The 16,595-nt window shown below is 66.4% G+C and overlaps 2 protein-coding genes across 3 annotated transcripts; one reads left to right on the top strand and one right to left on the bottom strand.

Moving 5' to 3' along the window:
* Nucleotides 1-967: 967 nt before the first annotated feature.
* Nucleotides 968-6,828, bottom strand: LOC149861626 (leucine-rich repeat LGI family member 4-like). Its single transcript, XM_090052453.1, has 9 exons — nt 6,656-6,828; nt 5,814-5,885; nt 5,612-5,683; nt 5,455-5,526; nt 4,809-4,880; nt 4,124-4,293; nt 3,860-4,024; nt 2,456-3,066; nt 968-1,831 (listed from the first exon to the last, which is right to left on the bottom strand). The coding sequence occupies exons 1-9, from the start codon at nt 6,826-6,828 to the stop codon at nt 1,526-1,528; spliced, it is 1,713 nt and encodes a 570-aa protein (XP_089908579.1). The 3' UTR covers nt 968-1,525.
* A 339-nt stretch (nt 6,829-7,167) lies between these two features.
* On the top strand, nt 7,168-10,857 carry FXYD1 (FXYD domain containing ion transport regulator 1). 2 transcript variants are annotated; one of them, XM_090052607.1, is made up of 8 exons: nt 7,168-7,611; nt 8,926-8,987; nt 9,415-9,447; nt 9,856-9,930; nt 10,092-10,128; nt 10,383-10,432; nt 10,541-10,572; nt 10,705-10,857. In XM_090052607.1, exons 1-7 carry the CDS (start codon nt 7,256-7,258, stop codon nt 10,561-10,563), a joined length of 636 nt encoding a protein of 211 aa, XP_089908733.1. In that variant the 5' UTR covers nt 7,168-7,255; the 3' UTR covers nt 10,564-10,572; nt 10,705-10,857. The 2 variants fall into 2 exon arrangements, with proteins under 2 accessions (XP_089908733.1, XP_089908734.1); XM_090052608.1 differs by having other exon boundaries at nt 7,487-7,647.
* The last annotated feature ends 5,738 nt before the right edge of the window (nt 10,858-16,595 follow it).

Genomic DNA, 16,595 nt, shown 5'->3' on the forward strand with positions numbered 1-16,595 from the left:
GCTAAAAAAATAATCCCAGGAGCCCCCAAAATCTCCGTGAGAAGCAGCAGGAAAATTTCCCCCAGTGTCAAGCTCCCCATTTTGGGCTGAAATTCACAAAATTGGGGGAAAAATCCTAAATTTTATTGTGGAAAGGCTGGAAACTGAAGGGAGGACGGGGCAGAGAGAAGAGATGAGGCCTCTGCTGGGGGGAAATGGAACAAAAATGGGGGGGAGGCCATTATTTGAGCAAAACAATGAAGCCAGATATTCACGTTTTTGGCCAAAAAATAAGTAAACCCCCACATTTTTGTTCCAAATATTCTTTTATTCCATTCAATTGTGTGTGGTTTTTTAACCAAAAAATGCATGGTTTTGGTTAAAAGATAAGGCCATAGACCAAAAATGTGTGGTTTTTGGCCCAAATTGCACATTTTTATGTTAAAAAATAGGCCAAAACAGCACATTTTTGAATAAAAGAATAAAAAAAAATCACATTAGATCTTTGGTCAAAAACAAAGCCAAAATCGGCACATTAGTGGTCAAAAAGTAAAGCCAAAAATGAACATTTATGGTCTTAATATACTTATTTTAGATCAAAATGAGTGTTTTTGGCCAAAAAATGCAGTTTTTTTTTTTAAAGCCAAAACAGTACAATTTTGGTAATAAGGCCAGAAAAGCATATTTTTGGTCAAAATATAAGGACAAAAGGATTTTTAGTAAGTGATGAGTAAGGTAAAAGATGCACATTTGTGATAAAAAAGGGCAAAAATGCAAACTTTTAGTAAAAAAGGCCAAAAATACACATTTTGGTTCAAAACAATTATGTTGGGGTTTTTGAAGGGTGCAAGAAAAGAACAAGATTGGTTAAAATACTCCCAGGAAAAGAGCTCATTTCCAGGGATCTGGCTATAAAATGGAAGAAGGAAATTGGGTTGAAAAGAGCCAAATTCAGTTAAAACAGAAAAGGCCAAAGAGCAAAACCAGGTAGAAAATGAACATTTTTGGTTTAATTGAAATACAGCAAGTTGAAGCGTTACAAAAAATAAGCCAAGAGAAAATGGGTTTAAATCCAGGAATTTTCCCCAAAACTGTTAAAAATGCCCTAAAATGATTTGGGGTGGGGGGAGGGGGGCTGATGGAGCCTCCTCTTTTGCCCCCCCAGCCCCATGACAGGGTGTGGTATTACTCCACTTGCCACCCTCTGGAGCCCTGGGCAGGTCCTTCTTGCCACTCTCCTGCCCCCCTAGTGGCTGTGGCAAGTTATTACAGCCCCCAACCTGCCCCTAGTGGCCATGGCAGGGTATTACAGCCCCCAGTCTGCCCCCTGGTGGCTGTGGTGGGTATTTTGCAGCCGCCAACCTGCCCCCTGATGGTCGTGGCAGGTACTACAGCCCCCGACCTGCCCCGGATGGCCATGGCAGGGTACTATGGCCCCCAACCTGCTCCCTGGTACTACAGCCCCTGATCTGCCCCCCGGTGGCTGTGGGGAGTATTACAGCCCCCGACTTGCCCCCTGGTGGCTGTGGCAGGTCCCGCTCCAGGCTCAGGCGCTGAGGTCCACAAGGACATGGCGGTAAATCTGGGAGTTGCCTGTGAAGCTGGAGATGAGGACGAAGTGATGGGGGCCGATGGGCACGGGTGCCAGGGCACGGGGTGCAGGTGGCGCCAGCTCCTGGCCAGGCACAAATTGCCCAGCACCTGGGTCAAAGCGGTACAGGCGGCTGTAGGCCACATCACTGCCCAGCAGGGCGTAGAGGCGCCCGCCCACCACCAATGGCTGGAAGAGTAGCGACCCTCGTGCCGGCACGGCCTGGACCTCACGGAACAGCGACCCCTCCCAGCGCAGCACCTGGCAGGCACACAGCATGCATGGTGCTGGCGGCGGGGCTAGGGATAAGGAATGCGGGCTGGGGGCAAGGGATGGGACTATGGGATGGAGGGGTCTGGGGTGGGGCTACAAGCAGAGGCATGATCTGGGGGGTTGCAGGTGGGGCTATAACGAGGGGCAGGGGGTTCCTGTCTGAGGATGGGCCTGCGGGTAGGGGTAGGTTGACTAGGGGTGGGGTCTGGGAAATAGAGGTCCAGGCTAGGGGAAGGGGGAGGGGGTCTATGAGTCCTGGGGCCGGGGCTACAACTAGGGGCAGAGTCTGGGAGCCCAGGGGAGGCTAGTCTACGACCAGGGACAAGATCTGAGAGGCCTGGGGGGCAGAACTACCACTAGGGGGCATGGTCTGGGAGGCCTATGGGGCAGGGCTACAGCTGGGTGTGGCTTGGGGCCCTTAGGGAGGCAGCACTTCCACTAGGAGGTGTGGCCTGTGTACCCTATGGAGGTGGGGCTACAGCTGGGGAGGTGACTTGGGCCTACAACTGACAGGCAGACTTGAGGAGCCCACAGGGTGGAGCTCCCACTAGGGGGGCATGGCCTGGGAGGCCCCAGGGGCAGAGCTCCCCCTGGGGAGGCGGGGCCTCTCACCTTGGCGTCGCCCATGTAGCGGCTGAGGCAGACATAGAGCTGCCCGGGGCTGCCGGGGGGCTGGAAGTGGCGCACGGCGTAGACGTCCTCAGGCGCTGGGATGTCAGTGAGGCGGCGCAGCTGAGCACTGGCACCCGTCCCCGCCCAGCGATACACGACCGGGCGCCGCGCCCCGGCTGCCACAATCAGGCCCGGCTGCCCACCAAGCTCCAGTGCCTCCATGTCCGTATCCCGGTGCCAAGCGGGCAGGGCTTGGTGGGGGTAGAAGCCCCCGCCCCGGCCCCGGGCCCGGGCCCGGCCCTGATCCCAGCGGTACACAGTGCTGGCCCCAGCCTTGGAGCTGTCAGCCACAGCCACGAACCAGGCCGGCCCCACACGAAAGGCCTCCACATCGTGGGGCCGCCGCAGATCCCCACCTAGAGCCTGCAGCCTCACGAAGCGGGCCCCGGGGGGCGCCCCAGGCCCCGGCCCCTCCTCCTCGGGCCCCATGTCCTCCTCTGCTGGCTCCGCCCCCTCCAGTTCCCAGACGTGGGAGCTGCCATGCAGCTGTGCCACCACTACCACCAGGCGGTGCCCCAGCACCAGCGGCTTGCACGCCACGGGCGATGTGGCTGCGGGGAGAGAACGGGCATCAGGAGAGTCCCTGGAGCTCGGGGGATTACGTGGGGAAGGAGGCGGTCCCTCGGGAGCTGATGGATGTGCGGGGGTCCCTAGAGGGGTTCTAAGGGGGGGCACATAGCTTTGGAGGGGGTCCCTGAGGGTGGTGGGAGGGGCTGAGGTCCCTGGGAGGGGGTCTCAGCATTGATGGTGTTGTGGGGGCGAGGGGCTAGGGCTTCACTGGTGATGGTGGTGTAGGTGGTGGGCTGGGGGCTCACTGCTGATGGCGGCATGAGGGGATGTGGGGGGTCCCAGAGGGGGCATTCACCATTGATGGCGGTATGGATGGCAGCTGTTGCAGGGGTCCAGGAGGGGCACTCACCATTGGTGGCATGGCGGAGGGCCAGGGGGAGCACTCACCATTGATGGCAATGGCGGGGGGTCCGAGGGGGTTCTCATCATTGATAGCGGCATGGGGGGGTGTCAGGGGTGGTGGGCGCTCACCGTTGCTGGCTGTGTGGGAGCTCTGGGTTCAGCCCATTCGCCAGCGCCCAATGGGACCGAGCCCAGCTGGGGGGGGAACGAGGCACTTGGGGGGGGGTGCTCACCACTGACAGTGGTGTGGGGGCTCTGAGTGGGGTGCTCACTATGGCCGGTGGCATGGGGGGAGGGTCTCACCATTGCTGGCGGAGTGAGTGGGGTCCATGGGAGGGCACTCGGCATTGATGGTACTATGCGGGGGGACCCAGGGGGCACTTACTGTTGATGGTGGCATGGGGGGGCTGGGAGGTCCGGGGGGGCGCTCACCATTGATGGTGGCATAGGTGCGGAAGGCACCGGCCAGCTGGTCCCAGTGCAGGAGGCCACAGCGCCCGGCGAAGGGCTGCGCCACGGCCACCAGCGTCTCGCCACGGAACCGCACCGGCTCCACCGACAGCGCCTGGAACGGCAGTGCCTGGAACGGCACCAGCTCTGTGCCAGTGCCGGGGGGAGGTCAGCACGCCCGCCGGGGCTGGCCTGCCACCACCCCTTGCCCCAGGAGGGACCCGAGGTGTCCGTGTGGGGCCATACCGGGCACGAGGCAGTCGAAGTCAGGCGGGTGCAGGCGGCGCAGGGGTAGGCGGGCACGGGCAGGTGGCGCGTGGCACTCCCCCACCTCGGCGCTGGCGTTAGTGGCCACCAGCCACCGCACCAGCCACAGCAGGCTGCAGTCACAGCGCAGTGGGTTGCCCCGTAGGTCCCTGCCAGGGTCAAGGGGTCAGGCCCCACCCTACCCCCCGCCCCCTTCTTGTTCCTTCTGTAGTCCCCCCCCTACCCCTCCAGCCTTAGGCCAGTTAGCTATCAGCCCTCCATAAGCCCCGCCCACAGCCTCCAGGCCCCGCCCTTCCCTAAGCCCCACCCCCATACCTCTTGCGCCCAGTGGCTGCACCCCACTCCTCCCACACACTGTCCCACTCAGACCCCTTTCATGCCCCGCCCACAGCCTCCAGGCCCCGCCCCTTCACTAACCTCCACACCTCAGGCCCTGCCCACAGTGGCACCACCCCATTCCAGGCTCCGCCCACACACGGGGCCTCCTTCATGCCCCCACAGCCTCCAGGCTCTGTCCCCCACCCACAGCAGCTCCGCCCCATTCTTCCCGCACCTTGAAGCCCCCTCTCCCGCCCCGCCCACAGCCTCCAGGCTATGCTCCGCCCACCCGGGCCCAGCCCACCCCGTAGCCACGCCCCTTTCCTCTAGCCCCGTCCCCACTCACACGTGGGTCAGCGAGTGGAGTCCGCGGAAGAGGTGCGGGGGCAGCGTCTCCAGCTGGTTGTCGGCCAGGGACCTGCGCGGGGGGTCAGACGGGCCACAGGGATCACGGGTCGGGGGTGGGCAGGGGGGTCACAGGTGGAGGAGAAGGGAGGGAAGGGTCCTGGGAAGATGTCACGGGTGGGGGTCAGGAACAAGCGGTCCTGCGGCAAGGTCCTAGTGGATGGGTAGGGAGGTGGGGTGTGGGGGAGGGGCGTGTGGCATGTTCAAGGGGGTTGGAGTGGGGGGGGCAGGGAAGGAAGGGCTCTGGGGATAGTCACGGGTGGGATTGTCACAGGTGGGGAGCAATTATGGGTGGGGGCAGGTCACGAGTGGGAAGTCCTGAGTGGAGGTCAGGATGAGGGCAGGTTATGGGTGGGAGGAGTCCTGGGGAAGTTCACGGTTGGAGGGTGATGGGTGGGGAGGGTCCTGGGGGAAGTTATGGGTGCGGAGTCCTGGAGGGAGGTCACAGGTAAGGTTGTGGGTGGGCAGGCAGTCACGACTGGAGGGTCACATTTGGGGGGAGTCACAGGTGGGGGTCCTGGTGGGAATGGGGAGGTCCCAGGGGCGTGTTGGGGGGTCCCGCATGGGTGGGGTGGGGTGGTGCTCACAGGTGCACGAGGGCACGGAGGCCACGCAGCGCATTCCTGCCTAGCGCCCCCACGCGGTTCTGCTCGATGAACCTGGGGGGACACAGGACACGCGTGGGGTGGGGGTGGTACGGAGGCCCCGCCCCCTCGTGCCGGCCCCGCCCCCGGCCCCGCTCACAGGTACTCCAGGTGCAGCAGCCCCTCGAAGGCGCCGTCCGCGATCAGCCCCACGACCCCGCGCGTCAACAGCCTGCGGGGAGGGAGGGGCAGGCTGGGCCCGGACGCCGGGAGCCCCTTGCACGCACATGTGCACCCCTTTTTTGCATGCACCCTCCCCACGCTTTGCACGCGCGCGCGACCCTTGTACACCCATTCCTTACAGCAGCTGCAGGCCCCGCGTCTCCATGAAGCTGCCCTCGCCCAGCTCCGGGATCTCGAAGTGGACCAAGGACCTGGTGGGTTGGGGGGAGCGGAGGGAGGTGGGTCGGGGCCAGAACTGGGCCCGATCCGCGTCCAGCTTGATCCGGATCCAGGACTAGCTCCGGTGCAGACCAGGAGCCGGATCCGATTTGAACCCAGGATGGGTCCCAATCCTGGACCAGAACTGGGCCCGAGCCGGGACCGGGTCCGATGTGAACCCAGAATTGGTCCCGATCCAGAACCGTCCTGGTCCCGAACCAGCCTGATCCTGATCTAGAACAGGCTCCGATCCCGAACTGGGCCCGAACCGGATCCAGAACCAGCTCCGACCCAGGACCAGCCGATCCGGATCCAGAACAAGGCCCCGATTCAAAACCGGGCCGGACCCGGACCCATCCCAGAGCGCCCCCCCCCCCCCCGTCAGTGCCGGGGCTAAAATGCCAGAACCGGGACCGGATCGGGACCTACCTACCCCACCCGAGCCCCGACCCGCCCGGCCCAGGCCCCCCCCGGCCCCCCGGTCCCGAGACCACCCCCTACCCCCAACCAGGGAGGGGTCTGCAGAGAGGAGGGGGGGCACGTGCAGGGGGGGAGTCCCGGGGGGGCGGGACAGGGAGGGATTCCCCAGGGTGGGGGCGGGGCGGGAAGGTGGCAACAGGGAATCCCCGAGGTGGGGGCGGGGCTGGGATGTGACGTAGGGGATTCCCCAAGGTGGGGGCGGGGCCGGGAGGTGACGCAGGGGGATCCCCACGGTGGGGGCGGGGCCGGGAGGGGATGTCGGAGCGGGGACCCCGGGGCTTACAGCGCGGCCAGCTCGGGGCCGAGGCCGGCAGGCACCCCGCGCCACCCCGCGCACCGGGCGCTGTCGTGGGCGCAGCTGCAGACGGCGGGGCAGCGGCGCCGCGGGGCCGGGGGGGGCCACCCCAGCGCCCCCAGCGCCCCCAGCACCAGCGCCAGGCCCGGGCCCGGGCCCATCCCGCCCCGCCCGGCTGTCCTGCGCCGCTGGCCCCGGGACCCCCCCGAGCCCAGGCGTCCGGGAGCCCCCCCGCAAGAACCCGGCGCCTGAGAGCCCCGGCCCGGCCCGGCCCGGCCCCGCCCCCCCGGAGTCCCCCCGAGAGCCCCAGCGTCCGAGCCCGCCGGCCCGCTCCGCTCTGCTCCGGCCGCCGCGTCCCGCCGCACCGCCCCGGGCTCGGCCGCCGCCGGCAGCCAATGGGGCGAGCCCAGGCCCCCCCGCGGCCGCCTGGGATCCCGGCCCCGGCTGAAGGGAGGGGGGACGGGGGCGGTGTCCGGACGCCTGCTTCTCCGCGACACGGGGGGGGGGGGGTGAGGGGCTCGGCCGGGGGGGTCTCGGACGCCGGGGTTCCGCGCCCCCCCGCCCCGCCCCGCCCCGCCCGGCCGGACAATGGGCGCAGCTGTGTGGCCGCCGGCCCGGGCCGCGCGGGACAGGACGGGCTTTGTGTGGCCCGGACGCCTGGGTCCCCCGGGGGGTGTCCGTGTCACACGTGCCCCCACCCCTGGGCGCGGGGTCAGGGCGGGGCCGGGGGCTCTCGCCCTCCCGGAGCCGGAGAGAGCCCAGGCGCCCGCGCTCCCCCTCCCCGGGCTGGGTGGGAACCCGGGAGTCCTGGCCCGGGCCCCAGCGCCACCCCCGCCCGCACGCCTGCCCGCCCGCCCGCCCGGCCCCGCTGGGCTCCGGGCCCGGGCAGCGGCCGAAATTAGCTGCTTAATCTGTGCCCGACGCTGCTGCCGCCGCCCGGGCCCGTGAGCGGGGAGTGAGGGGCGCCCACAGGGCGGGGGGTAGGGCTGCGGGCCGGGGGTGAGGGGCACGGGCGGGGCTCACGGGGTAGGGTGCTGTGGGGCAGGAGTGAGGGGCACCGGCAGGGCGGGGGGGGCAGGGGCTGCGGCTCTGGAGTGAGGGGCACCGGCAGGGCGGGGGGGGCAGGGGCTGCGGCTCTGGAGTGAGGGGCACCGGCAGGGCGGGGGCAGGGGGCTGTGGGGCAGGAGTGAGGGGCACCGGCGGCGGGGCTGTGGGTCGGGAGTGAGGGGCACCGGCAGGGGCTGCAGGTCAGGAGTGAGGGGCATGGGGGTTTGCACTGGGGGCAGCAGGGGGCTGTGGGGCAGGAGTGAGGGGCACCAGTGGTGCTGGTGGGAGCAGGGGGCTGTGGGTCGGGAGTGAGGGGCACTGGCAGGGGGGGGGCAGGGGCTGCGGCTCTGGAGTGAGGGGCACTGGTGGGGCTCATGGGGGCAGGGGGCTGTGGGGCAGGAGTGAGGGGCACTGGCAGGGCTGGGGGCACAGGGGGCTGCAGGTCAGGAGTGAGGGGCATGGGGGTTTGCACTGGGGGCAGCAGGGGGCTGTGGGGCAGGAGTGAGGGGCACCAGTGGGGCAGGAGTGAGGGGCACCAGTGGGGCTGGTGGGAGCAGGGGGCTGTGGGTCGGGAGTGAGGGGCATGGGCGGGCCTCATGGGGGCAGGGGGCTGTGGGGCAGGAGTGAGGGGCGCTGGCAGGGCCGGGGTCACAGGGGCTGCAGGTCAGGGGTGAGGGGCATGGGGGGTTGCACTGGTGGGGGCGGGGGCTGCGGGTCAGGGGCAGAGGATTGGGACTGAGGGGCACCAGCCAGGCTGGGCGCCGTGGGGGGGCCGTTGCCAGGCTGTATCTCGGGGTAACCGGTGCCGCTGGCAGAGATTAGCAGGGCCAGTGCCAATCCCCCAGTTAACTCTTCTGGGCCCACGGCCGAGGCGCTGCCCCCCCACGGGGCTGCGGGTCTGGATGCCTGGGGTCCCTCCAGCTCTGGGGGCGGGGGCCTGGGTTAATCACGAGCAAACACTGTCGGGCAGGCTGGTGCTGGGGCACTAGGCCATGTTGTGATGGTGACTGACCTTTGCCCTGGTCCTGCTGGGTCATGGGGGCCAGGGGCTGCGGGCCGCGAGTGAGGGGCTCCAGCAGGCCCCGGGGAGGGGGAGGGGCTGTGGGCCAGGGCGCAGGGGGCTGCAGGACAGGAGTGAGGGGCACTGGTGGGGCTGGAACAGAGCCCAGGCATCTGGGCAGGCCTGAGCCCCCTCCCCCCCCCCGCCCCAGGACAGCTATGGAGCCCCTCAGCCTGCTGCTGTGCTGGGCCCTTTTGGGGGTCACCTGTGCCGGTAAGTGCCCCCCCCCCAGGCTAGGGAGAACCCAGGCGGCTGGGCCGCCTGACCTCTGACCCCAGTGTCTTGCCTCCCCCGGCTCTTGCAGGTGAGGACACCCCCCCCCCACTATGGTGAGTGCTGCCCCTAAGGGGAGAGGACCCAGGGGTCCAGGCTCCCAGCCCCCACTCTCCTCCCCCAGCCTGGCCTCCGGGCCCCAGCTGCCCCTGCCACTCAGGTCGGAGCTTGCCGTGACCGCCGTGCCTCCCCCAGGGTGCAGGGGGGAAAAGCAGGGCACCCGGACTCTCTGGGAGACAGGGAGGGGGCCGACCTGGGTTCCCCCCGCTGCGGGGGGGTCACAGCAGGGGGCCTGGGGACCTGGGCTCTCTGGGGCTGGCAGCCTGGGGGCCTCAGGCAACAGCCACCTACCCTCTCTTCCCCCCAGAGGAGCCCAAGGAGCGGGACCCCTTCACCTATGGTGAGTGTGGGGTTGGGGGCAGGGTTTAAGGTCCATGGGGCGGGGCTTGGGACTGGGTGGGGCTGGTTCCCTGGGAGACCAGAGGACAGGGCTTGGGGGGGGTGGGCGGGCGGGGCTAGGTGTCCAGGGGGCGGGGCCTGGGGCTTAGGTGGGGCCAGGGCTTGGCAGGGGGCGGGTCTGTGGACCCTTGGGGCGGGGCATAGGGGGCGTCCTGGCGCCAGAAGGGCGGGGCTAGGTGCATGGGGGCGGAGCTGTGGACCCTGGGGACGGGGTGAGGGGCAGAGCTAGAGGCCACAGGTTGGGCCTGGGAGCCCTGGGGCGGGGCTATGGCACTGAGGGCGGGGCTAGTGGGTGGGGGGCGGGTCCTAGCGAGGGCGGGGCGGGTCTTGCTCACTGCTCTACCTCCAGATTACCGGTCTCTGCGCATTGGGGGTCTCATCTTCGCCGTCATCCTCTTCCTGCTGGGCATCCTCATCATCTTCAGTGAGTGCCCCGCAGCCACCCCGACGGGGTAGCCCGGGGACCCGCCCCACAGCCCCCTGGCACCGCTGGAGCGGGGGCGTCGCCCGGGTGTCCGGGTCCCAGCCCCCTCCCCCCGGCCCCCAGGCGTCCCCCCAGCTCCAGGGTCTCTTCTCCCTTCCCAGGTCGTCGCTGTCGCTGCAAGTTTAACCAACAGCAGAGGTGAGGAGGGGCTGCGGGTCGGGGTGAGGGGCACGGGGGGGCAGGGGGTTGTGGGTCGGGAGCGAGGGGCGGGGGGGCATAGGGGGCTGCGGGCCAGGACGGGGGGGCAGGGGGCTGCGGGTCGGGAGTGAGGGGCAGCGGGGGCAGGGGGTTGTGGGTCGGGAGTGAGGGGCACGGCGGTGTGGAGGGCACGGGCTGTGGTCAGGAGTGAGGGGTACTGAGGGGAGCCCCCGCTGAGCCCATGAACCCCCCAGGACGGGGGAGCCTGACGAGGAGGAGGGGACCCTGCGCAGCTCCATTCGCCGTAAGTCGGGCTCTAGGCGGGGGGGCGGGTGCCCCCCTGGGTCGGGGCTGGGCCTGGGCCGGACTCCTGGGTTCCTCCCTCCTGACCTGCCCTTCCTTGTCCCCGCAGGCCTGTCCACTCGGATGAGATGAATGGGGCAGGTGGGTGATTGGCGGGGGCGAACCTGGGCCCTGGTTTCTCGGGGGAGAGGGGCTGGGAGCCCAGGGGGAGGGGTGGGGTGAGAGCTGGGGGGGTCTCTCTATCTTTGACCCCTCCACTCTGTCTCTCTCCAGGTCTCCCGGAGATGAGGACGCCCCTCAAATGACCCCTCCGCCAGTCCCTGCCTCACTGTAGCCGTAGCTAGGGCAGCCACCAGGGGGCAGCAGAGCCGCGCAGGAACCCGGGCCTCCGGGCCGTGAAATAAACGCTGCGCCCCTCGCCCGCAACGCCTCTGGGACTGACTCCCCCGCCGCCGCCCCTCACTCCCGGCCTGCAGCCCCCTGCCCCCCAGCCCTGGTGCTGCCCCTCACTACGGACCTGCAGCCTCTGTCCCACAGTCTGGGGGGCTGAAGCCCCCCACCCCTGCTACCCACAACTCTCTCCTATATATGCATATATGCTAATTATGGTTCTGATTTGCATGCCGTGTCCCAGGCCCTGAGGGCCCTGCCTGTTTCCCCTCCTGGCTGAAGGGGTTGGGGGGAGGGGGGAGCCCTGCTGGGGTGGCCCATCCCAGTGCCTTCCCTTCTGTTGTCACACTTTGCCATTCCCCCACTGCCACACCCCAGAGCTGGCCGCATCTCTTCTCTCCCTGTGCATTGTTCTATGCAGCCGAGGCTCCGCTGGTCCTTCCCAGAGCTGGCTGCATCTGGGTGCCAAGTGACTCCCCCCACCTGATGGGGGTTTATATGCAGCCATTCTCTAGCCTCCTCTCCCCAGAGCTAGCTGCATCTTTGGTGCTGCATGGCCCCTTTAAGGGGCAGCATTATATGGTGTTCTATGTGCTATTCCCCAGCTGTTCCACCCCAGAGCTGGCTGCATTTTCAACCCTTGAAAAGCCTTTTCTATATGATACTATATGCTGCCATTCCCCAGCTGCTCCTCCCCAGAGCTGGCTGCATCTTGGTGCTGGATGAGCCCTCTGCATTTGCTGTTATATGTAGCCATTCCCTAGCTGCTCCACCCCAGGGCTGTCTGCATCTTCGGTGCTGCATGGTTCCTTTATGGGCAGTGTTATATGATGTTCTAGGTTGCCAGTCCTTAGCTGTTCTTCCTCAGAGCTGGAAGAACTTGTTGCATGTTGGCATCATGCAAGTCCTCCCCTTGCTGCTCTGTGCAGCTTTTCCCCAGCAGCTCCACCCCAGAGCTGACTGCATCCTAATCCCAGCTGAGTCCTGCCTGTCTGGTGTTCTATGCAGCCAGGTCCTGCATTCCCCTCCCCAGAGGTGGCTACATCTGTGACATCCCCAGTCCCTCTGAGGGACAGTTCTAGGGGGATGGGTCAGGTGTGGAGGGTCCCCAAACACCAAGGTCATGGCAGTGTTATATGAAGCCATTCCCCCACTGCTGCACCCCAGAGCTGGCTGCGTCTCGGTACTGATCAAACTCATGGTGCTGCTATACAGCCTTGGTGTCTCTTGCTTCTCCCCAAAGCTAGCTGCAACTCCGCCGCATGTGAGCCCTCCCCCACCGCCCCATCTGGTGTTGTATGCAACTGTTCCCCAGGTGCTCCTCCCCAGAACTGGCTGCATCTTGGTGCTAGATGAGCTCCCTGCGGGTGCGGTTTTATGCAGCCATTCCCCAGCTGCTCTGCCTCAGAGCTGGCTACATTTTTGCCCCCCTGAAAAGCCTTCTGATAATGTTCTATCCAGCTGTCTTGATATGGTGTTATATGCAGCTGTTCCCCAGCTGTGCTTCCCCAGAGCTGGCTGCATCTGCCACCAGGGAGCCTGCCTATGCTGTGATCAGTGCAGCCATGTCCTAGCAGCTCCTCCCCAGAGCTGGCTGCATCTCCCCATGGTCAACCCCCTTCTTTGGTGCTGTTCTATGAAGCCCACCCCCACCCACACCTGGTGTTTGTTGTATGTAGCTGTTCCTCTGCTGCTCCCCAGAACTGGCTGCATCTCGGTGCTGGATGAGCCCTCTGTGGGTGCTGTTCTATGCAGCCATTCCCCAGCTGCTCCATCCCAGAGCTGGCTGCATCTTTGGTGCTCAATAGTCCCTTTACGGGTAGTGTTACATGCTGTTCTATGCTGCCACACTCCAGCTGTTCCACCCAGAGCTGGCTGCATCTGGCACCAGGGGAGCCTGCCTATGCTCCTGTGTTCAATGCAGCTGTGTCCTAGCAGCTCCACCCCAGAGCTGGCTGCACCTCTCCATGCTCAAGCCTCTCCCTGGGTGCTGTTCTATGCACCCTGGGTCTCTCCTGCTCCTCCCCAGAGCTGGCTGCATCTCAACCGAGATGACCACCCCCCCCCCACGCCTGCTCCTCTCTGCAGCCCCCACACCCCCGCCCCTGCGGCGTGTTTTATGCGGCCGGTCCCGCCCCAGAGCCAGCTACCCCCCCCTTCCTCCACCCCCCCCGACCCAGCCCCTCCCTGCAGTAGCTGGAAGCCGCAGCCCGACACCATCTGCTATGACCTCCGCCACCGCTGCCCCCCCGAGCGGTGAGACCCCCGGGACCCCCCCCAGGACCTCTCGGGACCCCCCCCAGCCTGGTGCCAGCTCACCTGCCCCCCCCTGCTTCCAGACCCCCCCCAGAACCCTCCAGCCTGGTGTCAGCTCCCCTGGATCCCCCCCTCTCAACTTCCAGACACCCCCGGGGTCCTCCAGGACTCTTCCCCCAACCCAGCCTGGTGACCGCTCACCTGGACCCCTCCTGCTTCCAGAGCCGCCCCCCCAGCACCCTCCAGCTTGTTGCCAGCTCCCCTGGATCCCCCCCCCTCAACTTCCAGACACCCCCGGGACCCTCCAGCCCAGTGCCAGCTCCCCTCGCTTCAAGATCCCCTTGGGACCCTCTGGACCCCCCCAGTCTGCTACCAGCTCCCCTGGACCCCGCCTCCAGCTTCACGACCCCCTAGGACCCTCCAGCGCCCTGGACCCTCCCACCCCAGCCCCTCCAGTCTCCCAATCCCTCTCAGCTTGGGCTAGACCCCCCCCAGTGCCCCCAATCCCTCTTAGCCTTGGCCAGACCCCCTCCAGGGACCCTCTGGACCCTTCCCCTGCCTGGAGAGCCCCCCCCGACCCCCCAAACTCCAGGACCCCCCCAGCCTGATGCCAGCCAGCCCCAGGCCACCCTCCCAGCTACCAGGACCCCCCTGGAGCCTCCCAGCCCCCCCCAGGATCATTTAGTTTCCCCCCCCAGCCTGGTGTCAGATGCTTTGGGACCCCAAAGCCCCCCCCCAGACCTCCCCCCCATCAGGGTTGGGCCCCGGAGTCCCTGCAGGGCCCTGAGGTTGGTTGAGCCCCCCAGGGATCCCTGGCTTGGGCACAGCCCCACCCCCAACATCCCAGGCCCAGCTGGGGGGGTCCTCTTTGCTGGTGTGTGTGTGTATCTTGGATGCCTGGGTTCTCTGTGTGGGGTTGTGTAGACCCCCCTCCCTTCCCTTCCCTCTGCAGTCCCTCCGGGTTTACTGTAGGGGTGTGTGTGTGTGTGTATGTGTAGGGGTGTGTATATAAACCTGGGTTGTGTGTGTATGGGGTGAATGTGTGTTGTATGGGGGGGTGTAAGACCTGGGGGTGTGGGTATAGGGGTCTGTGTGTGTATAGGGATGTGTGTGGTGGGGGATACTTGGGTTCTGTGTATGTGTTGAATGCCTGGTGTGTGTGTGTGTGTGTGTGTGAGCCTGGTGTGTGTGGTGGGGAATACTTGGGTTCTGCGTGTATGTATGTGTTGAATGCCTGGTGTGTGTGTGTGTATAGGGATGTGCGCGTGTAAGCCTGGGGGGGTGTCGGATACCTGGGTTGTATGTGTGTGTGCGTAGGGGTGTGTGGTGAGTGCGAGTGAGACCATGCATGCAGGGCTGTGCGTGCCTGCATGTGTACAGTTAGGAACATGTGTGCGAGAGTGTGTGGTTGTGTGTGCCTCCATATACGTGCACGGTGTATGTGCCCCCACTCCCTGCTCAGGCCCTGCGGGGGGATGCTGCCTCTCTCCTGCATCCCGTTGCTAGGAGACAACCCCCCTCCCATCCCCGGGCTCACCTGGGCCGCCCCGTGCAGGCCGGGGGGTGGGGGCTGGGTCCCCCTGAGCCGCCCGGTCCGTGCCCGTCTCCGTCCCTCCCGGCTCCGCCCGGCGCTGCGGCGAATCCCGGGCCCGGAGCCAGGGGGGCTGCGGCTCGGGAGCGAGGGGCGCCGGCGGGGCCGGGGGTCGGGAGCGAGGGGCGCCGAGCGAGGGTACGGCAGGGCTGCGGCTCGGGGTGAGGGCCGTCAGGATATGGGGGGGAGGGGGCTGCAGGTCGGGGGTGAGGGGCACCGCCCCAGTCCCCTGCCAGCCCGCAGCAGGATGCGGTCCCTGAGACAGCTCCAGGGCCTGATTTCCATGGCAACTGCCCCCCCCCCCAGCCAACCACCTGCATTGGATTTGCATTTTTCATGAGCTCCCGGCGCTGCCCCCCCCCCCCCGAAAGCTCATGAGCCGCAGCTGTTCTACGTGTCCAGAGCCCTCCTCAGAGGTGGCTGCAGCTGGGCCCGGAGCCAGGTCCCCCCAGCCCCACTTGGGCCTGTTCTCTGCAGTCGAGGCCAGGCTGCACCACCCCAGAGCTGGGCGCAACCTAAGCCTGGAGCCCTTCATAGCCCCTTCCCTTCCCTGCAGGTTACAGAGACCCTGGAGACCCCTTTCAAGTATGGTGAGTGGGGGCGGGGAGCTGCAGGTTGGGAGTGAGGGGCACCAGGGAGCACTGGGGGCTGCGGGTCAGGAGTGGGGGGCATTGCGGTGGGCCGGGGGCTGCAGGTCGGGAGTGGGGGGCACTGCGGTGGGCTGAGGGCTGTGGGTCGGGAGTGGGGGGCACTGCGGTGGGCTGGGGGCTGTGGGTCAGGAGTGGGGGGCACTGCGGTGGGCTGAGGGCTGTGGGTCGGGAGTGGGGGGCACTGGGGATCACTGGGCGCTGCGGGTCGGGAGTGAGGGGCACTGTGCCCCCCCAGACTACGACACTCTGCGCCTTGTGGGGCTCGTTCTCGCCATCGTCATGTTCTTCCTGGGCATCTTCATTGCGCTGAGTGAGTCCCCCTGACCCCTGACCTGTGGGCTTGGGCCTGGCCTGATCTCTCTGACCCCTGGCTGGGCCCAGGCCCCTCTCCCAGCACCCGCCCCCCCCATTGACCCTCCCCTTCCCTGCAGGCAAGAAGTTCAAGTGTAAACAACCTGAGCCCAGGTAGGTGCTGGGGGGGCTGGACACCTGGGTTCCCTGGGGATGGGGGAGGAGGTTGGGAGGGGTCCTGGATGCCTGGTCCCCTGGGGGTGGGAGATAGAAGGACGGTCCCAGACTCCTGGGTCCCTTCTGGGGCAGCAGGCCTGTGTCCCCCCCTCACCCTGTTCCCCGTGCCCCCCCAGCCTGTCAGCAGACCCCCAGCGGACAGCAACCAGTGGTGAGTGATGGACAGTCCCTTGTGGGGGGGGTTGCCCTCCCTCATTGCCATAGCAATGGTGATAAGGGCAGGGAAGCTGGGGGGGGCACCGCCATGGCGACAGCTGCAGCCCTGCAGCATCTGGGTGGGGCTGGGGGGATGGACCCCTGGGTCCCTTGGCAGAGGGGGTGGCGTGGGGGGGTGGCTCAGACAGCTGGGTCCCCCCTGATGCCCCCTTTTCCCCTGGCAGTTCAGGTGCTGGACGCCGCCCCCGCCGGGCCATGACGGGGCCTGGCCGCAGCCCCCCCGCCTCACTGCATGCTGGGAGCCCCCAACACCGTCCGGTGCATGACCCCAGCTTTGCTCCAAAGACCCCCTCCCCCAGGGGGGAGTCCCTGGGACCCCCGGCCCCCCCCAGAGCCTGGGGGAGCAAGGCCCAGTGCTGGCCATGGGGGCCCAGACGCTGCTGTGATAGGATCCCCCTGTTGCCCCCCCAGTGCCCCCCCAGAATAAAGTGAATCTTTTCTAGCCCGACTCCGTCTCCTCTGTGCCTCGGTGCCCGTCACTCCTGCCCCACAGCCCCTTGCCCCCCCAGCCCTGCTTGTGTCCCCACTCCCAG

Source organism: Crocodylus siamensis, chromosome 6 (assembly GCF_052110815.1).
Source record: "Crocodylus siamensis isolate JL-2025a chromosome 6, ASM5211081v1, whole genome shotgun sequence".
Lineage (NCBI taxonomy): Eukaryota > Metazoa > Chordata > Crocodylia > Crocodylidae > Crocodylus > Crocodylus siamensis.

Excerpts from the sequence above, each read along its gene's own strand:
- LOC149861626 (XM_090052453.1), bottom strand. The coding sequence starts at position 6,828 with ATGGGCCCGGGCCCGGGCCTGGCGCTGGTGCTGGGGGCGCTGGGGGCG. Across the intron at positions 5,527-5,611 it reads CTGCTGCACCTGGAGTACCT|GTTCATCGAGCAGAACCGCG; the intron begins GTGAGCGGGGCC and ends GTGTCCCCCCAG. Across the intron at positions 3,067-3,859 it reads CACCTATGCCACCATCAATG|CCACATCGCCCGTGGCGTGC; the intron begins GTGAGCGCCCCC and ends CTCTCCCCGCAG.
- FXYD1 (XM_090052607.1), top strand. The coding sequence starts at position 7,256 with ATGGGCGCAGCTGTGTGGCCGCCGGCCCGGGCCGCGCGGGACAGGACG. Across the intron at positions 8,988-9,414 it reads TTTGGGGGTCACCTGTGCCG|AGGAGCCCAAGGAGCGGGAC; the intron begins GTAAGTGCCCCC and ends TCTTCCCCCCAG. Across the intron at positions 10,129-10,382 it reads AAGTTTAACCAACAGCAGAG|GACGGGGGAGCCTGACGAGG; the intron begins GTGAGGAGGGGC and ends TGAACCCCCCAG.